Genomic DNA, 27,500 nt, shown 5'->3' with positions numbered 1-27,500 from the left:
CAATCTGATTTCCTCCAAAAATCAGCTTAAATTCCAGCGCATGGCAAACGTTTTCTTCGAGGCCTATTGTCACACGATAATGCATTCAAACTCGAAATTTAAGGTGTTGTCTGCTAGGTGGAATCGGATATTGATCTAACCAATCAGATTTGATGTCTTATTCTATGCATTCGACATTAAGTCAGGTTGTAGACATGTTTTTACGACCGTCAACTTGATGGCTTGATAAAACCCACGGCTAAGAATAGGTGTAATATATTTTCGTCTGCTACAAGCCCCTTTAAAAGGGTAAGAGCTCTCTCCGCTGATATTTTATTTTTTAAGGAACGGGGAGAGTTCTCTATTTCTCTAATTCAGCGCACAATTTCAGGTGATATTGTTGATTCTTTTTTCATAGTTTTACCTCTATTTATAGCCGCGAGAACAAGGTAAGAGCTCTCTTTACAAAGCGTTTCCTAAACAGCGAATAATTGAGCTTTTCTTGTTAACTTGGTATGAATGAACAAACAATTTTCCTTTTCACCTTTCCTCTCTTATCAGTCAGTGCAGTGCTAAGTTTAAAAATCAAATATCTCTCGGAATTATTCAGAGAATCGCTTTCAATTGCTTACAACTCCTATGATCCTTTTTAAATTACCAAAACGAGAGAACGGTTGTGTTTTTGTCACTGTCTTTGTGCCACTTAAGAGACCAGGAACAAACCGAAAATACTAACTCTTGTAGCCCTTCTGCAATTAATGTGCTTTGTTTTAATTTCACGTCATTTACAGCTGAAGGATGAACATACATACAAGCTGGTGTAAACATGTCGCCCAACACTAAGATATTTTGGCAGGTTTTACCACTGATTGCCTTTTGCCATGCAGCAAAAAACAACAGTAGCGGTGGCAAATGCAATGGTAAGATGGTAAATTTATTTTTTTTCAAATATATCCAGACATTGTTATTTTCATCATTTCGTCTCAGTCAGTGTCATTCCAAAATAGAACAGAAAAGGAGAAATTCACTGAAAGATTGATACAGAACGATGATTACATGAGCGAACAAATTATTCTTAATTAGAAAGATGAATTTGTTATAATGAATATGCACAAGAAAAGGAGTCATATTTCTGACAGCGTATGAAACAAGTGTTATCGGTTGTGTATTTTTTCTTGACACAGGGCACCCAACCATATCCACCTTGTGGACCCCTTTGGCGTACACAGGCTGCAACTTACAATAGCACGATAAGGAACTTAGATTTAACACTCGGGATGAATTGAAGCAAAGTTTTGAGATCAAGCATTTTACGGTTGCACCTCTGGGGTATGTAGAGTAGGGATACCGTCATGACAACACGCAAATAAAAAGAAGGTTTTCACTTCAGTAATATCCAGGAGTGTTTGGCTAGTGTGTTCTGCAATTCAAAAGACAAAGTCTTGGAGTGTTTTTTTTAACAGATCAGTTATATCAGAGTAGAACAAAACACCAACGAGCGAGTCCAGTCACAAATTGCTTGCCTGACGGAATTCTTTCTGAAACATTGAGAAGAGATTTAGGTCCTGTGTATACCGAAAAGCTTCGAAGCCAAAGTACACACGACTGACCCTTTCAGAGAGAGCACGTTGAATTGTTGCTTCTCTGACATAGAACCGTAGACCTCACACGTTCTATACTTGTCATAATTGTGGATGTCAAGTTATTCCTTTAAAGAAAATTATCCAAAGTCACTTACTCTCATGTTATCACCAGTAAAGAAAAGAAAAATCAGGATGATTTTGAACGATTCATTCGTTTGGAAATCATATGCTCATCTCCCGATATTAGTCCTCTTTTTTTGACCAAAAGGATAGCTTTATCATCTTTCCTTAAATATGCGAAAGGCTCGAGAAACAAACACCTGGTCGAGACATTATCATAGTATCGCCAAGAAACATTACCACGCAGTTCAGTTCGCACGAGTTTTTTATTGCATTTGGAAAAAGCATGGTCACGTGATACTTATCGGGCTTAATCATAACCGCCACAGCTGTCAAAAATAGAAGGCATTGCCCAATGAAATACTTTGAACTTTCCCACTAGTTTGGCGCATTTTGATATTTGTATTCGTATTGATTCTTTTAAGTGTCCTGCCCTAACATACTCGTACCTCAGTGGAATGTTATTCCGAAGAAAGTCGTCTTTAGAGGAAGCGAAAAGGGTCCACACCAACCCTTATATCTCTATCTAGAGAAGAGGAAAGAAATTAGCATGGATATACTTCAAGACTCTGGTTAGTTTTGTCGGTAAATAAGGATTTCCAAGCTGCATCTGATGGTAATAATAGGGTAAATAATTCAACCGAGGATAAGAAACATTCAGGGAAGGGGCACACAATTCAAAAGAAAGTCTTTAGAAGGGGTGGTAGGTGTGAGGCATAGTCAAAAATGGGGAACTGGCCTGGTCTTACCACATATGACCTCTCATAGTGGAGATGGGGATTACCAAGAAAAGGAAAACAACCTGTTAAGCAGAAATCTCCGTATGCCTTTAGAAATCGTGGGACAGATGGAAAGTAACATTTTTCATAGCGAATCCGCAGTTTATGCAGTGATTGCACCGACAGGCGCAATCGATGTGGTCTTACCAGGTTTAAATACCTTTGATTGATGCGAGCAAACACTGCATTGCTAATGAATATTATTGTCGGACAGTGAATCAGCACGAGATCTGTTTGAAGGGGTCCGAATTCATTCACAGTGCTACACGTGGTTGGCCAGGCCTTAAAATGTCCTTAACCGCTAAACTAGCCATTGGTTACAAGGCTATGTTACTTCGCTCTGTGGAAACAGACAACGGCGCTTTTGAGAAGCAGGAAACTTTCTTCCATTCGAAATTATTTGTTTCTCAAGACCGTGTCCAAGTGTTTTCTTAGAATAGCAGGAGACACTAGATATCTTGATTTTATTAGGATGTTCCTCCAAAGTTCTCCTTTGTGACGCACTTCAACCGGTTTAGCTTTCGATGGTAGACATCATGGTGCTTGTTATTCATTAAAAAATGAACGGCTCAACTTAAATTAATTCGGGAAACGATGGTTTACATCGACTGAGAACATCTTTTTAGTCACCACAAAAAAAACCCTTCAAATCAATTTATGCTACTATTACTCGCTTAGGTTTGATAAATAGACATCCTATAGGTTCGTATTCATGTCATCGGTGTATCATTTTTGCTTGTATGTGAACACCAAAATAAATTGTTTCTATTTACTGAATGTTTCAGCGTTGCCAAAAGAAAATTTATTTATATTGCAATATTTCTACACTTCCTTGACCCTGGACTCCGAAATCTACTTCAACGTTACATACATACATAGGTTAATTGACCACTCCCCAAAAGGGCCAACACCCACCCATCCCACCCAGGGGAGGATATCCATCACAGAGTGATTTCGTGCGTGGGAAATTAACGTCTCCTACCCCTAATCCTGCCAGGAGACGGGGCCTACGGTTTATTCGTCCTTATCTGAGAAGACTAGATTATCTATCCATTTCTTGATTATAAAGTAGGGTAGCAAATTCTCCTCACTTATTTTGAGACCATGAGTATTGGTCCGGCCGGGGCTCGAACCCTCGACCTCCCGCACAACACAATTCGGCGCTCTAACCAATTGAGCTAACCGGGAGGCGGTTTTACTTTATCAACGTTAAATGTTATTTTCCATGTTCAAGTCTTTACGTAACGAAGGACGCTTTGTGTTTATAAGGCGAAAATGAAGTTCTATTCCATCAACAAGAGCAAGGTAAAGATAATTTGTTAACATGAATAATTTCGCTTTTCAAATGGAATAAAAAACACTCGACTTCAATCAAGGGAAAATAGTAGAACATTACTTTCTCTTGATCATCATTCAATCAAGGGAGAGTTTTTTTTCCGTGATCATTACGTGTACATGCTTGTTGTACCAGAATGTGAAGCGCCAAGCTGAGGGACTGGATTAATCAAAAGGCTGTGTTTTGGCCAACATCATGGAATTAGTCAACTACATTTTACAGGTAGAGATCAATTTTCTGCTTGTCGCAAGAATTTCAGTGTCACGAACCTTCTCCAGTTGTAACATAGTCCAGTTGACCTTAATTCTTAAGCCAGGTTATTTGGGTTTCAGGTGATATTCAGAACGTTGAAAAAGGAAAAGCGGATCAAATTTAGGTACATCACGTTTGCGTGGCCTTTTAAAAGCCGTTAGCAGAACAAAATGGAGTCATAGTTAGCCCAATGGATAGTGCGCTGGACTGTTGTGCGGGAGGTCGAGGGTTCGAGGTCTTAAAATAATTGAGAAGAATTTGTTGCCTTTCTATAACATCAAGAAATGGTTGGATATTCTAGTTTTCTCGGAAAAGGACGAATAAATGGAGGTCCCGTCTCCTGCAGGGTTGGGGTAGGAGAAGTTAATTTCCCACCGGCACGAGATTACTGTGAGATGGATGTCCTCCCCTGGGGTGGGATGGGTGGGAAGGTGAGATTGAAATGGACTGAAGCGGCTGTCAGAGGCGCCTGAGAAAATGCCGACGTCTGTTCTCAACCTTAACAACATCTCATTGTAACAAACCTGTAATTCAGCTCTCTGCAAAAGGTTTGAATAAACATCATATTAGTATCATATTAGTATAGATGATTGCGTCCCCTTGACCTTCTGTTCATTTCTTATTCTTCCGGTATATTTCATATACGGAGACTTTTCTGCCTTGTTTGTGAGCGTGTTTCTTAATTTGCAGAAACTAAATTTAAGTGTTTTCGTTAGAGCAAAACGACAATGGTCAAATAAACGAAACTGTGAACGACGCCATCATGACAATTTGCACTGTAAAATCTCATTTTGTTTATCTTTTTTTACTCAACTTGATCATTACAAACTGAAACCTTATTACATAGCAAATGAGAACAATTGAATGTTTTCTTTTTGCAACTTGCTTTAGAGTAGTAGAGTGAACTATGCGGTGATAAACCGGCTGACGAACGTGACTTTCAAATATATAACGATTTTTATTAACACGTACTGAGCGGTGCCCTTCTGTCACAGATGACGGGAATAATCAGTTTGCTGTTCGGCGATTGAATTCAGGATAAACAAATACGCTATAATGAGACAGACTTTTGTTTTCCCTGGTTCTACTGTTATTTAAATTTTTCAGTAGAAAACGAACAAAAACAAGGTGATTAAGACCCCAATTGTAATTCAATAAAACTAAGGAATATTTTTAAGTTCCTGAACTCAAGACATGATGCGGGGAAGCAGGCCAGACCTGAAGGTATTTAAACAATGAAGACAGCAAACTAGACAGAAAACAAATTTTGATGTTAAGAAATTCAACAAAGTACGGAACGATGGATTGTTTATTCAGGTTCTTAATTATGCGTCTCATTGCTAAACAAGAATTAGAGAGAAAACCTTGTCAGTGAACTTTGTTTTGTTTTGTTTTAATGAAGAGGTTAAATCTGCACGGTTAATTAATTGTTACGAGAACTTGTTTTGACGAGAACGCCTTAAAATAACTGAATAGGGAAGGAAAACAATGCACAGTGATAGGTAATCATGATTTATGGGGGTAATTTGTTAATATCAACTAAGTTGAAATTGTGAATTGGCCACCGTAAAGAGTTAAAAAGCTGACGTTTCGAGCGTTAGCCCTTCGTCAGAGCGAATGACGAATTCTTATGAAATATTGTGAAAAAATGTTTTCTTTGAAAATGGGCACTTTGATCAATAATTGTGCCGAAACATTTTCACCAGGTTTTATATTCCCAGTAGCTCTAAATTCACCTGTGAGTAAATTGTAACGCTGCAGTGCCCTTGGCCGCTATATTGATGGCGAAATAACAGACATGACTTCGCTCTTGCATGAAATATTCTTGACTGTGGTTTGGCGGGCATGTTCCAACAGTATACGGTGGAGGTCGACACATCACCCAAACTTTGATAATTTGTCGGTTCATTTTAAAGAATGGAATCAGGCCGAGCATAACCTACAGGTAAGAGAATTTTCGTTCATTTTGCTTGAATGGTTTAATTATGTTCAAGTTTTCGTCAGTTTAAACTTTTATCGGTTTTAAATAGGTGTATCTGTTTGTTGAAAACGAAAAGTGCAACAAAAACAGATGAATTTGTCAAAAATGACTTCATATCGACGCATGCTTAAAAACAACTGAACCCTTTACTGTTGACTCCTCCCTGGTCCAGTCCGCAACCTGGGCGCATGTATTTCTCAGGATTAATACAAAATCTTCTAAAGTATTTCGTAAAACTAAAATTCGTAAAAGTAATAATACGAATTTTTTTGTCTATCTGTACCTTGTACGATATCAAGTAGAAAGAACACCTTGAGTTTTTCAGCGTATTTCATTCCATTAGAGAGCGAACGACGACATATTGAATTTAGTGACGTTCGATAGTTTATGAACAGGAATTATTTCGTCTTTTCAATTCATCTGCAGGAAACAAGTCTTTTATCAGTCTACAGATTAACGAATTTGTGCCGGCCTTTCCTATTGAAAACTACACTTTTAAACATGTTACGAATCATTTTTAGTCAGATCTTACCGTTTAACTTAATTTTTCATGGCAGAAAACGAACAATGCACAATCTCTTTGTCAAACATGTAGGTGGCGTACATTGATTTAATGCCTTCAATTAATTCAAAAGTTTTGATAGACATTTTGCTGACCCAAAAAAAAAAATTAATGACAGACAAACAGAGTTATACGAGCAGAATTATTTTGAAAATGTACACAAAATAACAATGCAGGCGCGTAGCGTCCTCTACGCATATACGCACGTGCGTACTTGAAGTGACCAGAAAAATTTGAAAACAATGTTGTGTTGGCGCCAAGTTTGCTCCAAATAAGGACAAGACGCTTTGTTCTTTGCTTGTATTCACACAACTATTTCAAACAAGAAATAAAGAACGCAGTATTTTTCGCTCAGTTTACTTAGGTTTCTAGATCATCTGTGCTTGTGCGTACTTGAAAAAATGACCACGCTACGCGCCTGCCGAATGGATAGATATGATGTCCAGTGATAAAGTGGACTCGAAATGAGTGCAAAATCGCACAATCCATCGATGACTCAAACGAAGTACACGAAATGGTACCGGTGTTAGCAGAATATTTTTCGGGAAAAATTAAAAGGAAATAGATTATTTCAAAAAGATTTGAATGGAAACTCTAAGTAACCAAACAATAAAATCGGCGCTTTTTTTTTTTTTTTTTTTCAGTTTCAGATGAATCACCTAAAAAATAGGGTAAAATCATAAGCTCTGGGCCTATACAAATTAATGAGCGGGTCTAAGTAAGCTCATGGACCGGAGTTGGTTTGATGTTTACATCCTTGAAGGCTTCACTGAGATGACAAAGAAAACAAATGGCTGCAGAATGTAAAGAAAATGAACTAAATTCATGAAGGAGAAGTATCTTCCTCCAATTTATTCACCGTTAGAAGCGACGCAGACAAACTCCAATTGTTTTTATGTCAGAACAAGTTTTTCGGCCGAAATTATCGCTCGCGAAACGTAAGGAGCTGAATATTATTTGAAAAATAATATCTTATGAAGCAGCAATTTACTCCCAGTTTGAGATATGTTATTTTTTTGGAATTCTTGTTCAATTCCTCTCTGGGAGAAGAATACGTCCTTCCTTCTGATATGGGGTCATCCCGCAGAATGAGATGATTTTAAAAGGGACTTGTCAAATTCCGCCGAAAAGAATTTAGGAACTATGTTTAGGATAGCCTCGCTAAAAATCGAAATAGTTCTCTCGAAACTTAGCAAAAATTCATTTTCTGGAAACCAAGATTATTTTTAGCGAAGTGATGTGTTTTAAAACCAGTGGAGGAAAAAGGCGCTCCAACTACTTCCCCTGATTATCTTAGAGGTAGCTTTAAATGTCGCGGTGACTACGATATGAAATGATATCTTCTGAAGAAGTAATCTTTCTTAACTGATTGAAGCACATCGAAAACAAAAATGATTTTTCTCCCGCCCCCTTGAAGAAAAGAAGTTCAACTCGAATAATTTGCTACTCGAGAACCTTTTCTCTGAGAATGAGAGAGAATTTAAGAGAGAACAGCATTGTTTATGGAACATGAGTTCTCATGGCGTCGTTATACAATGCAATCTTTGTGATCTTGCTCTGACGAGAACTTGTTAAAACAAATAAGGAAGGAAGACAGAGCACAGTCTGAAAAAGAAAACGAGCTACAATTGAAAAAGTACAAATTCCAGAAAATTCGGCCATGAGGTTTCAGTTTCTCAATCTGTCCTTTTTTTAACAGAATGTTGATTTTATTTTTCCTTTTTCGTTCCTTTATAGCTTCATGCCATTCGCTGTCGAGTAAGGGAGACATTGAAGAACTTCAAGGTGAATAAGTTTTGTAAGTCAGGACAAGTTTATTAGCTGACAGTGCTAAAAATTCTTCGCGGATCAACAACTTTGTTATTCATCTACTGAGTTATAGATAACAAATTCGGACTGCAATATAGGTCAGGAAAGCCATTTTCCAGATACCTTCATTAGAATCTGGTAGTGACGCATTTTACAAAAATGCATCTTCTTAGTTGTAATCTTTGAGTTACGCACAAGGCCCACTTATTTTTTAAACAGAACTACATTTTAGCTTTTCCCTATTATAAAAACAAAAACAAGGTCTTACACTGGTATCTTGACTTGAACTTCAATGTTAAAAAATAGTTTTCTGAGATTTTGGAATTACATAAAGACATTAAGAATGAGATTCCCCGTATTAAAAAAAAAGGACAAAGAAATTTTCTCGAGGTTTGAAATAGATATTTCAAGGAAACTCTTCAAACATTAGTTAACAGAAAAAAATGGACTGACTGACTTCCCAAATCATGTATATCATAAGTCATAAGTTGAAAAATTGGATCTTTTCCTTTTCCACCTTGATACAGATGTTTTCTCTCGAAACCAATTTTTTTTCTGAATGCTAGTAATTTAAATTATCCTTTTTGTATTCAATGCAGTGGAGCTACATGCAAAACAATTTTACAAGATCGTTTTTGCCGTTCAAAAAGTGAAGCTTTGACTGGCGCAAAGGAGTCTTAGGAAGACCTCAGTCGTGAGTTCAAAACAAGTTTCATGATCTTGTTTCACGTGGATTATTTTGTGGTTTTAATCAGTTCTTAATACTAATTATTAACCCTACCAATCTCGGCGAAAAAGTTATCACATTGTTCATGATTGAATTAGTAATATTAGTGGGCTTCGGCAGCACTGTATTCTCAAAAAAGTAAAAAAAAAAAAGTGAAAAACAAAACGGAAATGGTAGGTTTAACCTCACTGGACAGATCATGACTGACCAAACATTATGATTTGATGAATAATTCTTTCTTGTACTGCTTCCACGTGGTTTCGCAATCTTGTTCTAACGAGTTCTTTAAACAATAAGAATGAGAACCTTGTTCGTGCTTTGTGCCAACCAAACAAAACTTGAATAACTGCGATTTAAGAGTGATCTGGTAAGTTATTGAAATTTTCAATCCTTTTCCTCCTTCTACTATTGTGAATTTCACGCTCGTTTTCTTCCTTTCTTTCTCAGCCTCCTCCAATAGGCTTGGCTTTCAAATAACTTAATAATTATGGACGAAGATAAATCAATACAGTAAGTCAATTAAAGTTAGTAATCCAAGTTTGCAAGAGATTAGATCCCCTAAGCTCATTATGGTATCGTCTTTTACATGTTAGAGCTTAAGGTTCATCGTTTTTCGTTCTGCAACTGACTCTTCTCATGAACATCAAATCCTATTTACAAGCCTGATAAGATGATATTACAAAAGAATACGAAAGATTTTTAATTTTGAGCTTGGTCTTTGGTAAAGAAAGTTCAGCCTTATTTATTTCTTTCGTCACGAGCGTGGGACAAAAGAAAAAGTAATCGTCGTCTACGAGCGATGCTTTTCACTTTGCTGATCTAAACTGCGAGGTCTGTAGTTATAGGGTGCGATTCCCGCTGGGAACTGCTTTTTCACTCATCAAAGAATTTACTCCCCGCGAGGGGGAGTAAATCAATCGATATTCAAATTAGCTACACGTTTGATTTCTGACTACCCCATTTTATGTGCAAAATGAATTATTTTTGATTGAAAGATTTTTTAGCAAATTAATCTGCTTGATCTCTGAGTTGCAAAAGAAGATCCTGGTTGTGCTATGATCTGAAAATGTAGCCTCATCACTCGTCGAGCCTTGAACATTTGCATTTTTGATATTGGTATCAATCTTGTTCTATCAAAGAAGACAGATACGCGAAAAAAGAAACTCTATGTTCGGCTTCTTCCAACAAATCGTACACAACTCGAATATGTTTTTGTCAGTCTAGCTTTGTTCGAAAGGGCAGAAATGTAATAAGGCACAGATTTTATCAGTTTTAATATCCAAAGGTTTATTTACATCTAATTCGGTTTATCTTCAAGAAAGCCATTTCAAACCCCAAACGTGCAAATCGTGCTTGTAGTTTATTTACTTATAAGTGTTAGTGAATCAGTGGTACAAGAATATTTTTACTTGTTACTACACTTAAACAAATATGCAAGAAACCACGTCATTGTTTGAATTAATGTTAATCTAACAATATGACGCACTGTTTTATTTCAAGCATATGACAAGTAGCTTGTCGTTTTCAAAACGCGTTTTTACGAAAACTCTCCGACCAGAGGAATGAAAAACCCGTTCCGCTGTATCCGCCATATCATTCCTCTCTGTTGATAGCCACGGTAACAAGGTAAGAAAACTTTCTACTGCGTTTCGTTATCTAATGAGCGAATTATTGTACTATTTTCTTCAACTGAGGGTAAGGCAGTTAACGACTTTAGACTAAAATTTTCAGACGTTGCACATTTGTTCAACGAAGCTTTCTTTTCATTTTAATCATCGTTTTGTCTTCGCGTAAAAGAGAAATCTTCTTTAAATGCGTAATTGAACGAATTTCATAGCAAATTTTATCAAATTGAAAACACTAGTGGCAAATCTTAATTCACTATTTGATTTCTTCATCGTTCGCTTTCATTTTCCTTAAAGCTGAAGGATAACCAGCGACAAAACGAGCTCGTGAGAACATGTCCCCCAACATCAAGATATTTTGGCTGATTTTACAGTTAATTACTCTCTGTTTTGCGGTGAGAAACAACAGCAGTGGTGGAAAACAAAATGGTAACATGGTAAGCCCATTTTTATTCTCAATTGCTTTTCCATTTTCGTAATTAAAAATTGAGCAGTTATCGTCCCGAGAAGAAGAAGACAAAATGGAGGAGAATCTCTAAAACTTGTTAAAGCAACGTGATTACAAAAAAAAATTAAAAGAAACACAAAATTAATAATTTGTGCGCTCTTGCGACAAAGGGTACTCATGCATATCCTCCATATGGAGCCTGTGCCTATGGCGCTCCCTTCGGCGCACAAGGTATCCCAGGTATCCCAGGTATTCCCGGGAGTCCGGGACCAGCGGGACCTTTTGGCATAGCGGGACCGCCCGGACCTCGAGGATCTACGGGACCTCAAGGGGACAAAGGAGAAGCCGGTAAACCAGGAAGTCAAGGCCACCCTGGTTCTCAAGGACCTCCTGGGAAAATGGGACCTCAAGGGTCCACAGGCCGACAGGGTCCACGAGGAACCAAAGGTGACGCAGGTGATAAGGGAAGTCAAGGAGCCCCAGGCCACAAGGGACCTCCAGGAGCACTGGGAAGTAACTGGATACAATGCGTTTTCAAAAATTTGAACGATGGAAAGGACACTGGCATGATCAAGGTACAGATGAAAGAAAATGCTTTTAAAAACGAACAGAACTGTGCATATTACTCATCTGTCTGATTAATCTTTTCAGAAACATATTTTTATCCAAAAAAGCCATCACCCCGTTGAGACCCTCTCCTTAACAAAATGAAGGGAAAAGAAAAAAATTTACAACATTTTTGCGACAAGTTAGGGACTGAAATCCAGTAAAGTTAATAGAAATATTACACTATTATACTTCTTTTATATGGATATTTCCTTCACCAGGAATGCCTTTTCATCAAAAAGTCGGCCAAAACAGCTCTGCGCGTCTTCTGGAGTGGCCCTCTCCGTATTTACAACTGTCATGGTTGCTGCAGGCGATGGTATTTCACCTTCAACGGTGCAGAGTGCTCGACTCCTGCTGCCATTGAAGGTGTTGTGTATATGGTACATGGAAATGGCGCCAAGAAGGATTTACATCGCGTGCGACAAATCGAAGGAGTCTGTGAAAAAGTCCGCAAAGGTGTTGTGCGCGTGGGATTCTGGGTCGGTAACTGTCATGGTTACGGATCTGCTGACGCATACACAGGCTGGAACTCAGTGTCCCGGATCTACGTGGAAGAAGTACCACCCCCACAGGCATAGTGCCTTATCCCACCATGGTTGCATCATGTGAAGTTTAAAATAACGCGCTCTCATTGCTCAATATCTAACAGAAAAATAAGAAAAATAGCAAAGGAACTTAGATTTAACAGTCAGGATAAATTGAAGCAAGTTGTGAAATCGGGCATTTTAAGGTTTCACCTGTGAGGTATGTAGAATAGGGATGCTTTCATGGCAACTCGCAAATAAAAGGAAGGTTTTCACTGAATGTCCAGGAGTGTTTGGTAAAAGTCTCGTATTTTAAAAGATAAAATTTTTGAGGTTTTCCCATTAGATCAGTTATATTAGGATAGAGCAAAACACCCATGAGCAATTCCTGCTTCAAACTGCTTTCCTGACGGAATTCTTTCCGAAATACCAAGAAGAGATTTAGGTCCTGTATATACAGAAAACTATAACCTTCGAATCCGAAGTACACACAGCTGATCCTTTCAGGAAAAGCACGTTGAACTGTTGCTTCTCCGTCATGGAACCGTAGTCCTTAATCGTTCTATACTTATTATAATTATGGATGTCGAATTGTTTCTTTAAAGCAAATTCTCAGAAGTCGCCTCATTTTATCGCATTTAAAGAATAGAAAGTCAGGATGATTTTGAAAGATTCCTTCGTTTGCAAATCATATATTCATCTCCCGATAATATTCCTCTTATTTGACCGAAGGGGTAACTCTATCATCTTTCCTTAACTATGCAAATGACTAGAGAAACAGACTCCTGATGGAGACAATATCATAGTATTGCCAAGAAACATTACAACGCAGTTCAGTTCGCACAAGCTTTTGATTGCATCTGGGAAAAGCATGGTTCTGTGATACTTTTCGGGCTTAATCGTAACCGTTACAACTGTCATGAATAGAAGACATCACCCAATGAAATTCTTTGAACTGTCCCACTAGTTTGGTGCATTTTGTACTTTTATAAATTCGGACTAGTAGATGTCTTGCGTTAACACATGCTCGTGCCCCAGTGGAAATTATTCCAAAGAGAGACATCTTTGGGGGAAGCAAAAAGGGTCTACGACAACCCAAGTAATTATTCTCAAATCTCTGTCTAGAGAAGGGGAAGAAATGAAAAGGATACACCTTAAGACTCTGGTTAATTTGTCGGTAAAATGAACAAATCGACAGTGGTTTGGCGTGGTCTGTACTCTTATCGGCAACGATATTCGTCATCACAGTGGTCGACATGTTGTGGACTCACAAGAGGCTGCGGAGTGAGTACGCAACAAATTTTGACCACAATATCGACGTTAAAGTTTTTCCCGAGTTTTTCCAAGTTTTATTAATTAGGACTTCCAAAACAATTACTTACAATGAACACCGCCTGCAAATAGCGAGCTAATCTAGGCGGGCGATGTTAAGGACAAACAAACACGAATTACTAATTAAGGCGTTAAAAAAAAGTCGATTTTGATACATTATTTGTCAAAAGAGGAAAAAAAAAGTGATAAAAAGTGAAGAAAAATATTATAATTTATGATTTGATTGTAATTAAGATGCCTTTTTTTATTTCAGAAATAAGAGTACTAGTGTCAGCATACCTGTCCAGAGTTTCTAGAGTTTCTAGAGTTTCAAATAGTAATGCATGGATTTTAATTTCTTTTGAACATGTGCTTTGGTAGTTTTCGATAGCTTTCGGGACCGCTGTTCCAAATTTTACCACCAACAAAGGAAAAAGAGTTTTTCGTGATGATTGAGCCCAGAATGATTAATATAGTAGCTACCAGAAGATGATGAGCGAGTATTATACTGATGTATGTCTTGTGTAGAAGTAAATAGATTACAGATATTTTGACGTGCAGAGTTAGCGGTTATATCAAACATGAAGAATGATAGAATGTTAGATTGGGCGAAATATGGAATCGCATGCGTTCTGAGAGTCAGAAAATTGATGAGGCGAGTATTATACTGATGTATGTCTTGTGTAGAAGTAAATAGATTACAGATATTTTGACGTGCAGAGTTAGCGGTTATATCAAACATGAAGAATGATAGAATGTTAGATTGGGCGAAATATGGAATCGCATGCGTTCTGAGAGTCAGAAAATTGATGAGGCGAACGGCTCTCTTTTGGAGTATAAGAATTTTTTCTAAATGAGATTTGGAAGCTTGGCCCCAGGCGATGAGGCCGTAAGATATATAGAGAGATAAAACGTTTCTTCTAGTGTGTGACACGTTGTGTGACACGTTGACGCGAGCAATCAGACTGCGACATTACTACCAATTGTGGTAAAATTAGAATTCTAACCTGTAAAGCAGAAATATCTGTGATGCCTTCAGAAATCGAAGGAAAAATTGAAGTAACGTATATTTCTTATAGCGATTCATCAATTTAAGCTGTGATTGAACCGGTTATCGTTAATCTTACAGTACTCACCAGGTTTTATGACTACTGAGCGGTAGCTTTGGTTGATGCTCGATCGCGAGCAAATACTGCATTTCTAATGAATATAGGTACCGAACAGTGAATCAACTTGACATCTCTTTGGAATAGTCTGAATTCATTCACAGTGTTACACGTGGTTGGCCAGGCCTTAAATGTCATTAACCGAAAAAATACCCAGCGGTGAAAAGGCTGTGTTACTGTCGCTTCGTGGAAACAGATAGAGACGCTCTAAAGGAGCAGTACGCTTTCTCCCTTTCAAACTTATCTTTTTCTCAGAATAGTAGGATTCATCGTATATCTTATGTTTCCTTACTTTATTATGATCTATATCGTTAAAGTTCTCTTATGTGATACACTTAAACCGGTTTAGGTTTCAATAGTTGACATCCGCTCTGCTCGTCGCTTGTGAAAAAATGAAAGGCTCAGCTCAAATTAATTCGAGCCACCAAGGTTTACAACAACTGAGAAAATCTTTTTTAATCACCGCAGAAACCCCTAAAATCGATTTATGCCATAATCATTCACCTGGAATATTAAATTCTAGTCAATTCTATACATCCTGGACTTGTTCAGGTTGTCATTCATTTAGATAAGTGTTATTTTTCACGATCAAGCCCAGTTACATCAACGAGAAACGCTTTGTGTTCGTAAAGCGAAAATGATGTTAAAATAGATGTTCGCTTCCATCAACACGAGCAAAGCAGATACCGCTGTTAACATGAATAATTTCACTATTCAAATGGAGTCAAAACATTCGAAAATATTTCATATTATATTATTTTCTCTTGATTCAACAGAATCAGAGAGTTTTGTTTCCGCGACAAATTGGTAAAATATGATCACCTCACCATGTGATCATAAAGAGTACATGGTCTGTTCTACCTAAATGTGAAATGCCAAGCTGAGAGACTGGATTGATAATAACGCTGTATTTTAAACATAATGGCATCAACATCATGGAAACAGTCAACTACATTTCACAGGTAGTGATCAATTTTCTTCTTGTCGCAATAATTTCAGTGTCATGATATTGCCCAGTTTCTAACATGTTCCAGTTGATCTTAATTCTCAAGCCAGGTTATCGCAACCGTTTGCACAACCACTTGGCGTCTTCAATGCCTTCTGCTTACTTCTTTGAGTCAGTGATACTTCAGCCCTATGGTGCTGGACTCAGTTATCATGTTATGATAGACTTGACAGATGGAGACTTTTCTAACTCAGCTCCGTTATGAGTTTTTCATAAATATCAGAAACTTAAGTCAGCTGTTCCCATTAAAGCGAAACGATTCCGGTCAATATGATAAAAGATGTCAACGATGCCAACAGGACAATTTGCATAGAAAAATACTCATTCGGTTATCTCTTTTAAGTTTATCCTGATAAACTGAAACTTTCTTTCATGAGTGATGAAGACAGTTGAATGTCTCCTTTGTACGAGCTTTGGAGTAGTGATATTTAAAAAAGAACACTATATGTGCTGATAAAACGAACGTCACTTTCAAATCTACTGAATTTTATTCACGTGCGGGTAGTGACCTCTTGACAGATGACAAGAATAAATTCGCTTTTCCACTGAAGTCAGGAGAAACAAGTGCACTAGAGAGAAATGTTTATTTTCGCCTTGGCAAAGCTAACGTGGGGTCTTCGCTCCGACGAAGGGCTAACGCTAGAAACGTCAGCTTTTGTAATCGTTACGGAGGCCAATTTACCATTTCAACTTTGTCGATATATCCAAATTAAAACGTGGGGTCTGCCCTACAAATGAGAGCTTTTATTCTAGTATTATCATTTCCTAGTTTTTACGTTCGAAACGACAAAGAAACAAAATTGATAAGAGATCTCAATCAAAATTCACTTACACTGGTGAATAATTCGAATTGGACTTAAGACATACAGTAAGGTAGAAGAGAGACGAGAAAGTGTTTCAACAATAAAAGTAGCCAGCGAAAATAAATGAGAAACTGTTTTACTTCAGATAAATTCAAATGATATGACATTCAACAAACGACGACGCTTCTCAGTTTTTTCCTGTTCAGCTTCTTACATCTTGCCCTCGGGCAACGTAGACGCTAAAATGATCCAATTTTACTCATTTTTAAAAGCCAGGAACAGTAGATTAGCTGCGTATTCCATGAAACACTTCCGCCAAACAAGAGAATACGAATGAAAAGTTACTTACAATCATATTTATTATGGAAGTTCTGAAGAATTCATTGAATTTCCGACTTTGCTGGTTCTTATTCTTTTTCCTAGCTTATTCATTCATTAATCAACGTATCTTTTTCTTGAACATGCCCAAGGTGATGATTACACGTATGCTTTTGCCATGCTTGATTGGATAATTCTAGAAATGAATCGTGTTGTATCGATCAGTAAAATGTCGTCTACAAAACGTCAATAAAGGAGTGTTCCAAATGACTTCACTTTGAATTCTACATCTCAGTTATTAGATCGCACAATACAATTTATTCATTGCGAAGTATTCAATCATCTGAGTGAAAAAACAATGTGTCATACTTCATGACCGTAAGACGGTGCAGAAATATTGTCCCGTTATCCAGAATTGAGACGTGATTTCCAATTAATAAATGCCAGATACGATTAATTTTGTGTATACGGCTTCAAAGAGATTGCTCTGAACGTTTTCCGAAAATTTTTCAGCCCATAAATACGCTTAAGAGATATGTGAAGAAAGCGACTAGTTTATCTGCAACTAAAATTAGCAAGTGATTGTCAAAGATGACAACATGGCAATTTGCAAATACGCTTTTAGTTATCTCTCATTATGCTTAACTTGATCTTGACAGACTGAGACCCTATTTCAAAGCAAGTAAAAATGGTTGAATGTTTATTTTGTACCAGCTGTAGATCATTGCGGTAACCTGTGTTGGCAAAACAAACATGACGTTCAAGTCTATTCGCGGATTTTATTAACACTTGATAGCGACCTTTTCTCAAATAACAGGAATAACTTCGCTATTCGACAGAAGTATTTGTATTTGTATTTACGATATTTAGACAGGCCAGCCCAATTCAGCCTGAAGCTGGTTTAAATGGGAGTCTGTACATCCCACCCTCCCACCCCAGGGGAGGACATCCATCACACAGTAATCTCGTGTGTAGGAAATTAACGTCAGAATAAATAATTGCGCTATACCGGGAGAGATGTTTTAAAGAATTTTAATGGTAAAAAATTCCATAAAGGACAGAATGATAGAATGTGTATTTAAGATAACATCAGTCTAAAAATCTTTGAATTCATGTGACTTTTTAATCTGCTTAGATAATTAGCTTCGACAGCGTTCAGACATTCCAATACTTAACTGATAACTAATAATTAAAGAGGAAACCTCGTTTGTTAACTTTGTTTCGTATTTTTTGTTTCGTGATGAGTAATTTCCCTTGATTTTGCATAGTTAATTATTTTTTTCGAGATCTTGTTTTGACGAGAACGCCTTCAAACAACTGAATAAGGAAGCGAGACAATGAAAGGTGTGAGAAGAAAACGAATTTATCACTGACAACTAATTTATGATTTATGGAGGATCGGGTTAGTGACCCTGTACTCGACTTTTTCCCGTTTCTAGAATCTCATTATTTCCTCTTCAGCTTCCGACAATTTTCTCTCAGGCAACACAAACGCTAAAATTATCCATGATGTAAATCATTTTCAAAAGTCAGGAAAAGTAGATTGGCTGCGTACTCCATAATACCGCCAAACGAGAGAATGACAATAAAATGTTATTTAAAATCATATCAATTACGTTTTCTTGTACCAGAAATGATACTTACATGCATGATTGGTTGCACAATTTCTGATAAGAATCGTGTTGAATAAAATCTCTTGCATAAATCTCGGATTGTGGGAAATAGTTTGCCAAAAAAGTAGATTGTAGCAGCCTGACGCGCTCGTCGATGTTTTTCTACACTCATGTAACCGGTCAGATGTCAAGAAATCAAAGATTTCTAGAACATCAAACAAATGTTTTACCTCGACACGATTGACGTCACGAAAAGTAACATTGTTAGCATTTTAACTTTTCAGTCATGACCGCTTCAAGGTCGTGAGTTAACATCAAGTTACTGTACTTGCTACATATAGAATTTTACCCGTAACTTTATGTTACTTGCGGTGAAATCACTCACAACACTTTCTAATCACATTTGAATGTCTGAATCCTTTGCGATTCCTGATGCACGCTTTTAGATTTTTCAAATTCATCTTATTAAGAAAAATTTGATACTTAAGGAAGTCAATTAGGTTGAAAATGTATAGTTACGTGGTCGATATTTCATTTTCGTCCTTTGTTGGTGTGATTCTTATATTGAATGATTATATTGAATGATCATAAAGTTCAAAATCATAAAGCTCAGGATGTAATTACACAGGTCTGAGGGAGGTTATTTATTTAAAGCAGCTGCCTTACAATTTTTACGCATGTCATTTTGTTTTTTATCTTGGCTTGTTTTACAAAGTTGTTCTTGAAAGACATTCAGGGCATAAATTCACTATTGTATGAACGTTTTCCTTCAATACAATCACGAATTCCGAATAGGGTGCACTTATCTCCGAACGCCAGTTCATCCTTTTCTACCTCGTGCATCATCAATGCAAAAACTTTGATAGTACGTTTCGGATCGTGGAGCATATGCATTTGAAAGGAAAGAAGTAGCTATCATGAATTACAGAGGGAACTATAATATAATAAACCTTTGTGGCACTGAGATGTGTCAGTTTTGATCAACCCAAAGAGATTAACAACAATGAGATAAACGAGCTGGTAGGAACAAGAACCTAGGCTCATTAAATATTGTGAAAAATGTTTTATTTAAAAATGGACAGTTTGATCAATAATTGTGCCGAGACATTTTCACCATGTTTTATATTCCCAGTTACTCTCAAGACATTAGGAATGAGATTACCCTATTAAAAAAAAGGACGAAGAAAGTTTTTTAGGAAAACCTCAGTCGTGAGTCAAAAACTGAGTTAATGATTTTGTTTCACTTGGATTATTTAAGTGGTTTTAAACTGTTTTTAATACCAATCACTAACCTTAAGTTAACACTGGGGTAAGATTCAGGTGTGTTTACCTATATCGACAAAAAAGTTATCGCATTGTTATTGAGTTAGTGCATGGGCTTCGGTAGCTCCAAAAAGCAGTGAAAAGCAAAGCGGAAATGCTAGGTTTAACCACATTGGACAGATCACGACTGACCAAACAATGTGATTTGACGATTTAATATTTCTTGTATTGCTTCCACGTGGTTTGGTCTTTAACAAAAATAGTTCAGTGTTATTTATCATTTCTTTGGTCGCAGTGAAGGACAAATAAGAAAAAAAGGTAATCGTCGTCTGCGAGCGGTGCTTTTGACAATTGCTTCTCCAGATTGCCAGGTCTGAAGACATAGGGTACGATTCCTGCACCTTTTTACTCATAAAAGTATTTTCGCGAGTGGCATTAAACAATCGATATTTAATTAGCCACACTTTTGATTTCCGACTACCGTATTATATCCGCAAAAAAATATTCATTTTTTGATTGAAAGTTGTTTTAGTAAATTAATCTGCTTGATCTCTGAGTTGCAAAAAAAGAATCCTGGTTGTGTTGTGATCCGAAAATATTGCCACATCGTTTGTCGAACCTTGAACATTTGCATTTTTGATATTGAATCCATATTGTTCTATAAAAGAAGACATAAAGGAAAAAACTTTGCCTTCGCCTTCTTCCGGCAAATCAAGCAAACCTCAAATATGTTTTTGTTTAGTTTTGTTCAAAAGGGCAGAAACGTAAAGGCAAATGTAATGATTTTATCAGTTTTAATATCTTAAAGTTGATATACATCTAATTCCGTTTATCTTCAAGAAAGCCATTTCAAACCCCAAACGTGCAAATCGTGCTTGTAGTTTATTTCCTTATTAACTCTTGGTAATTAGTGGCACAAGAATGTTTTTACATGTCACTACACTCAAACAAATATACAAGACGCCACGTCATTAGTTGAGTTAATATTGGTCTACAGACGGAGACGCACTGTTTTACTTCAACCACATGATAGTTTGTCGTGTTCAAAACGCGTTTTCACGAGAACTCTCTGACCAGATACAGGGGCGGATACAGGGGGGGTGGATAGGGTGGATATCCACCCCCCCCCCCATTTTTCAGTAAAAAAAAATTCGAAATGTCACTTTATTTGAAATAGAAAATAAATAAAGAAAGAAAAATTAGCTCTCGCTCATGTCTGGTTGTTGTTACGCCACGTTTCGTCGTCTGCCGCCACTTTTGTACAACATCTGGACTGTATTTGGAAATTAAAAAACCCGGCGTAAACAAGTACAAGTAAAATTGTTTCCTATTTTTTTAGTCAGGGCATTTTCTCTACCACCCCTCAATAAATATGGTCTGCCATCCACCCCCCCTTTTGAAATCCTGGATCCGCCCCTGAGATAAATGAAAAACCCGTCTCACTGTAACTGCCGGATCATTTCTCTCTGTTCATAGCCACAGTAACAAGGTAAGAGAAATTTCTACCGCATTTCAATATCTGATGAGGGAATCATTGTACTATTTTCTTCAGCTGAGGGTAAAGCAGTCAACGACTTTAGACTGAAAGTTTGAGACGTTGCTTATTTGTTCGACGACGCTTTCTTTTCATTTTAATCATCGTTTTACTACGCGTAAAAGAGAAATCTCCTCTGACTGCGTAATTGAACGAATCATAGCCGGAAAATTTTATCAAAATGGAAACACAAGTGACAAAGTGAAATGAAACAAATACTACCAATCCAAAGTTCACTCTTTGATTTGATTATTTCTCTTTCATTTTTTCTACAGCTAAATGATAACCAAGGACAAAACAAGCTCGTGAAGACATGTCGCCCAACATCAAGATATTTTGGCTGATGTCACCGCTGATTACTCTCTGTTTTGCGGCAAAAAACAACAGCAGTGGTGGAAAACAAAATGGTAACATGGTAAGCTCATTTTTAAAACTGTACTCTCAATTATTTTTCATTATCGCAATTAACAATTGAGCGAGTTTTGTTACCAAAAAAGGGGGAAAATAAGAGAGAATCTGTAAAGGAAGGAGAAAAACGAGATCTGCTTTAAAAGAAAAGTGTGAAATAATAATTGCAGCGTGAAACGAAAACAAATTTGAGAACATTAAAGTTAATTCCTAATGCGCTCTTATACTTAGGGCGCTCATTCATGCCCACCATATGGACCCTGTGCTTATGGTCCACAAGGTATCCCAGGTATCCCAGGTATTCCCGGGAGCCCAGGACCCGCAGGACCCACGGGTAGAGCGGGACCACCCGGACCTCGAGGATCTACGGGACCACAAGGGGACAAAGGTGACGCAGGTAAACCAGGAAGTCAAGGCCTCCCTGGTTCGCAAGGACCTCCTGGGAAATTAGGATCTCAAGGGTCCACAGGCCGACAGAGGCCACGAGGAACCAAGGGTGAAACGGGTGATAAGGGAAACCCAGGAGCCCCAGGCCTTCAGGGACCTCCAGGAGCACTGGGAAGTAACTGGAAACAATGTGTTTTCAAAGATTTGAACGAAAATAGGGACACTGGCTTGATTAAGGTACAGGTGTAAGAACCTTCATTTAGATTTAAATTCACCGTGCAGCGCACGCGTCATCTCAGTTGTATTAAGCACATTTTAATCAGGAAGTCCGCCACAATATCAAAAGGGATTGGCGAGTTAATTTTCTTTTAGATTTACACTCACAGCAGTAGCGAAAGAGAGGAAATTACAACTCTTTCTATTTTTCATTGATAAAAAATTAAAGACATATTTGGATCTGAGTAAACCATTTGATAAAGCAGCAAACATACAGTTGAAGGTTGTTCGCTAAGTTTTAAGTTTTGTTACTCGGTAAAGAGATTAACCAAACTCTTCAAAACGGCCATTAAAGGAGCGACAGTAGCCACTTTCTTCATTTCACGAAACTGGTAGCAGTGAATGAACAGGGCAGTTCACTTAGGCGAAGAATGCAGAAAGGCTATCATCAACATAGCGTTAAGAATTCAAAAATTTGATCATTCCATTTATTGTCCGTGATACAGAGCAGTAGAGTTTGATTGTTAAGTTAACCGAACGGAAAAAAGAAAACTGAAAGTAAATTCTGTATCTACCCTCAATTGAAAAAAACACCAAGACAGTGTTCCACGCTGGTATGCTAAAGGACACCAAGACTGTGTTCCACGCTGGTATGCTAAATGACACCAAGACTGTGTTCCACGCTGGTATGCTAAGTGACACCAATACTGTGTTCCACGCTGGTATGCTAAATGACACCAAGACTGTGTTCCACGCTGGTATGCTAAATGACACCAAGACTGTGTTCAACGCTGGTATGCGAAATGACACCAAGACTGTGTTCCACGCTGGTATGCTAAATGACTCCGTTAGTTCGCTATGTGGAGACAGACCAATAGTCTGACTATAAAGTTCACGTTTTCCTCGTCAAAACTGAGTAATTCTAAAGCATCAAATTATAGGTTTTGCCTCTTCAGTCTTCTTTATAAATTCTCCTTGAAGTCTTGGTATCGTTATATTCATTTTATTAAGTCGTTCTTTCGGACTCTGATTACTTTCTTGTACTTTTTATTAGGTTTCCCAAGAGTCGATAACTTGATCGCAAATCGATGAGAAAGTTAGTTTTTTTCTCTGATTAACGCCAACTCCAATTAAGTCATCAAATAAAACTGCTGTAAATAAAGGGCGTCACTCAATGAGGGTCCAACTGAAAACCATCGATCTTGACCTGGTGGGTCCCCTCTTTAAATATTATTGTAATTACTATTATTAGTATTATTAGTATTATCATTATTATTATAATCATTATTAGTAGCAATATTAATATCATTATCATATGTCACATACAGGGAAGTTTTCAACTTTGGTAGGATCGAACTGTATCAAGAACAGGGTGCTTGTAACTGAAATTCCATTTAACGACATCTCGGGTATACATTAAAATTAAAGAAAATGTTAGACTGAATTTGGCTAAATTCAGCTATATGACATTGTTCGGCTACTTTAAAATAGACGTTTCCTTCTCCAGGAATGCCTTTTCTTCAAAAAGTCGGCCAAAACAGCTCTGCGCGTTTTCTGGAATGGCAACCTGCGTCTCTACAACTGCCGTGCTTGCTGCAGAAGATGGTATTTCACCTTCAACGGTGCAGAGTGCTCGACTCCTGCTGCAATTGATGGCGTAGTCTACATGGTAGATGGAAGTGGCGGTAAAAAGAATTTACACCGCCCCCGTCATATCGAGGGTGTGTGCGAGAAACTCCACAAAGGTGTTGTGCGCGTGGGATTCTGGGTCGGTAACTGTAAAGGACTCGGATCTGCTGACGCAATGACAGGCTGGAACTCAGTGTCCCGGATCAATGTGGAAGAAGTACCACCCCCACAGGCATAATTTCTTATACTACCAGTGCTTGCATTTTGTGCAATTGGGAAATTTAAACTAATGAGCTTTCTTTGCTGAATATCTGACAGCAAAATAGGAACAATAGCATGATAAGGAATCTTAGATTCAAAAAGTCGGGATAAATTGAAGCAAAGTTGTTAAATCAGGCATTTTAAAGTTGCACCTCTGAGGTATGTAGAGTAGGGATGCTGTTATAACAACTCACAAATAAAAGAAGGTTTTCACTAAATGTCCAGGAGTGTTTGGTGCGTGTTTCGTATTTGGGCTCTTGCCATTTACTTATCGAAATTTCGAGTTCTTGACATTTGACCAGTTATGTTGGTGTAGGAAAACACAAACAAGAAAGTCTACAAACTGCTTTCCTTACGAAATTCTTTCCGAAAGACTGAGATTTATGCAAAGACATCGCCAGAAATCGAGGACATTTCGCGACCGCATTCATTGGTCAGCGGATTGCAGTCGGATGAAAACAAAGATGGCGGTCAAGACAAATTCCATATAAAATATTGAACGATTTAAGTTCTGTGGACCTTCTTTATGGAGAAAAAAGCAAAAGAAAACAACTTTGAACTGATCTCTTGGTATTTTTAAGGCAGAGCGACTTATAGCAATTTGCCGTCTGATGTAATGCAAGGGACACTCTGTACTAAGCTTCAATGTCCACTCAAACCGGCTTTTTTTGTAATCGTCTAAGATGTCAGACATTTTGGAAATTGTAGCTTAAACCCCTTTCATTAAATAATGGGAAGATCTAGGAAAATCGTACTTGAAAAGAGCTTTTTCTCCCAGTTGAAAACACAGTTCAACGAACGTACTAATACAAATCTCTCTGATCTGCTTCTTAATTGTCGCACGAGAAAATTTTTATTCAAGGCTCTACTTTAGTATGAGGGGTCTGTATTGAGTTTATTTCCCGTCAAACATTGCTGAATTATAAAAACAAATATGGCGACAGTTTGAAGGTTTCGCAGAGGGTTTTTCTTTTAACGCTTTCCCTTCTGGTGCGTCATCAAGGATGGTCTCAGATCACAGACTCCACAGAGCAAAAATAGCAATTTGCAAGCTCTTTTGGAAGTATCCCATTGTCAAGAAATGTCTCTTTTTATGGACGATTTACTTACTTCGAACTTCCCTTTATTTAATGCGACTCGGAGCTAGTTGACTCCCTGGAGGGTTTCTCCTCAAATTGGCGATCCTTTGCAATGGATTACGCTATATTTGAAACAGACTAGAGGTAATGGCTAGCCTCGAATATCGAACATTGCTGACTTTGCTGGAAGTAAGTAGACAAACAGCTTTTGAATTATTTTTATGTCAGAAGTACAGCTTAATCTCTACTGAACATGTTTCGAGTCGGAGCTAAAGAATAATCTTACTCATATTTGTGGTATTTTGGATTTTTGTGAAAATCCCATACATTTCCTTACACGATTTCGCCGCCATTAACTTCTCAATACGTACGCGCGTCCGGCATTTTGACCCAGATTTCTTGCAATGAAGAGATTTCAGTTCTGTATAGATCAAGAACGCTAAGCTTTGAATCCAAAGTAGACATGACAGAACCCTTCAGACAGATCGTGTCGAATTGTTGCTACCTATAGATGATGTTATGCCGCACTCCTTATTTGTTCTAAAGCCGTAATGATCATGGATATCAAATTCTGCTTCGATACTCTGTAATTTGTAAATAACCTGTACCTGAAAGAGAAGCGTGCTCAGACTTCAATTAATCTCATTCCGTCGCCTTCAAAGAATCGCAAAATCAGGATTATTTTGAAATAGTCATACATTTGGAAGGCCACAAGTTAATCATGGAATAGTTTTCGTCTTGCCTAAACGAAACGATTACTCTATCCTCTGTAAAAGTATCGATGACCAGACAGCCGGTGGACACATTGTCAAGTCTCGGGTTTGCATCACTTTCTCGAGTCTTCGTAACCCCCCCCTCTTCCTTCGTGTTTAGATACGGATAAAAGTTATCTATTGCTTAATTATTTCCGGGGGGGAGAGTAAAGCACTGTGTGGGGCACTTTTCTGACAACATATGACCTCTCTTAGTAGGGTAGAAGGTTGACGAGGCCAAATCAAATGATCAGAGTGGAGCTGGGGCGAGGCTGCATACAATGAAAGGGAGGAGACATAGATTATGGGGTGTAGGTCATTCACGTGAGGTTCAAATGGAATGAATTGGCAGTGAAAAATAGCTGCAAAATCGTAGTGAGTCCCAACCATCTGGATCATTTAACTCAACAAAAAAATGTGTTTTGGTGATTAAGAATGAGAGAAACAATTTAAATGACAGTACTCCTAATTTAGATAAGCAAACTTGACTTTGAAAAGAGTGCATCGTAAAATAAAAACCGCAATATCTGCGGCTCAAAAGAATCTATCTTATAATCTGTTGAGCAGAAGTCTCCGCGATGCCTTCAGAAACTGAAGTACATACCAATATTTCTGTCTACTCCTCTTAACGAGGCCGTTATTTTCAGCAAAACCAGGTCTTCGTTATTGTCTCACTTAGGCTTGTTTGATGATTGTTTGATGGTCGAACCCGAGGAAATACTGCATGTTTGCAAAATATTGTCGGACGGAAAAACAACATGCGCTCTGTTTGAAAGAGTGCGAAATATGGTACATGTAGTTGGCCAGGCCTTAAAAACCTCTAGGCCTACTCTGGGGCCTTAAGTCGCCGTAACTTTGGGCGACTTTGGTCGAGTTAAGGCGATTTAAGGCGAAATTGGCAGAAGAAACATTGCGACTTTAGGCGATTTAAGGCAACTTAAGGCGACTTAAGGCAACTTATGGCGACATAAAGTGATTTTGGTATATCAACTCAGTTGAAATTGTAAATTGGCCACCGTAACGAATAAAAAAGCTGACGTTTCAAGCGTTAACCCTTCGTCAGAGCGGGTGATTTTATTTGACTGAAGTGCTAAAATCAAAGTTAGCAAAAGTCTCTCCATAAACCTTAAAAATATTTACAGAATCCCTTGCAATAAACACCATAGTCAATTTGGCTACTTTTCTATGCTCATAAGTCACCATAGTCTAAAATTTCCAGATTTCAAGCCAATTTAGCTAAAAATAATTAAACAGATACACTTTCGTCATGGGACAAAACTTAAGTCACGTGAACAAATATTTCGGGCGGCCGTGTTTGCCCTAAAAGGCTTTTCTTGGCTTAGAAGTGGTTAATGTATGTTTATCATCAAACTAACAAATATGAAATATACAAAAACACTATCAAAGTCTCAAGATAGAT

General features: G+C 37.8%; 3 protein-coding genes across 6 annotated transcripts in view; all 3 read left to right on the top strand.

Annotated features, from left to right (window-relative positions):
• LOC148734256 (uncharacterized) overlaps positions 1 to 27,500 on the top strand; it is a 75,174-nt gene that overhangs the window by 18,604 nt on the left and 29,070 nt on the right. The window lies entirely within an intron of this gene.
• LOC148734260 (uncharacterized) lies at positions 9,624 to 12,614 on the top strand. Of its 3 annotated transcripts, XM_088754603.1 has the most exons (5): positions 9,624 to 9,638; positions 10,629 to 10,754; positions 11,051 to 11,190; positions 11,372 to 11,776; positions 12,029 to 12,614. In XM_088754603.1, exons 3-5 carry the CDS (start codon positions 11,089 to 11,091, stop codon positions 12,386 to 12,388), a joined length of 867 nt encoding a protein of 288 aa, XP_088610729.1. In that variant the 5' UTR covers positions 9,624 to 9,638; positions 10,629 to 10,754; positions 11,051 to 11,088; the 3' UTR covers positions 12,389 to 12,614. The 3 variants fall into 3 exon arrangements, with proteins under 3 accessions (XP_088610729.1, XP_088610730.1, XP_088610731.1); XM_088754604.1 differs by lacking the exon at positions 9,624 to 9,638 and having other exon boundaries at positions 10,616 to 10,754; XM_088754605.1 differs by lacking the exons at positions 9,624 to 9,638; positions 10,629 to 10,754 and adding an exon at positions 10,780 to 10,823.
• LOC148734259 (uncharacterized) lies at positions 15,704 to 24,467 on the top strand. 2 transcript variants are annotated; one of them, XM_088754606.1, is made up of 4 exons: positions 15,704 to 15,773; positions 21,624 to 21,763; positions 21,988 to 22,380; positions 23,867 to 24,467. In XM_088754606.1, exons 2-4 carry the CDS (start codon positions 21,662 to 21,664, stop codon positions 24,224 to 24,226), a joined length of 855 nt encoding a protein of 284 aa, XP_088610732.1. In that variant the 5' UTR covers positions 15,704 to 15,773; positions 21,624 to 21,661; the 3' UTR covers positions 24,227 to 24,467. The 2 variants fall into 2 exon arrangements, with proteins under 2 accessions (XP_088610732.1, XP_088610733.1); XM_088754607.1 differs by lacking the exon at positions 15,704 to 15,773 and adding an exon at positions 21,262 to 21,303.

This window comes from Stylophora pistillata, chromosome 3, assembly GCF_964205215.1.
Source record: "Stylophora pistillata chromosome 3, jaStyPist1.2, whole genome shotgun sequence".
In the NCBI taxonomy this organism is placed as follows: domain Eukaryota; kingdom Metazoa; phylum Cnidaria; class Anthozoa; order Scleractinia; family Pocilloporidae; genus Stylophora; species Stylophora pistillata.
This window is presented reverse-complemented; position numbering and strand designations above follow the sequence as displayed.

Coding starts and splice junctions, on each gene's coding strand:
- LOC148734260 (XM_088754603.1), top strand. CDS start 11,089: ATGTCCCCCAACATCAAGATATTTTGGCTGATTTTACAGTTAATTACT. Junction 11,191..11,371: donor GAAAACAAAATGGTAACATG/GTAAGCCCATTT, acceptor CTTGCGACAAAG/GGTACTCATGCATATCCTCC. Junction 11,777..12,028: donor AGGACACTGGCATGATCAAG/GTACAGATGAAA, acceptor TTCCTTCACCAG/GAATGCCTTTTCATCAAAAA.
- LOC148734259 (XM_088754606.1), top strand. CDS start 21,662: ATGTCGCCCAACATCAAGATATTTTGGCTGATGTCACCGCTGATTACT. Junction 21,764..21,987: donor GAAAACAAAATGGTAACATG/GTAAGCTCATTT, acceptor TCTTATACTTAG/GGCGCTCATTCATGCCCACC. Junction 22,381..23,866: donor GGGACACTGGCTTGATTAAG/GTACAGGTGTAA, acceptor TTCCTTCTCCAG/GAATGCCTTTTCTTCAAAAA.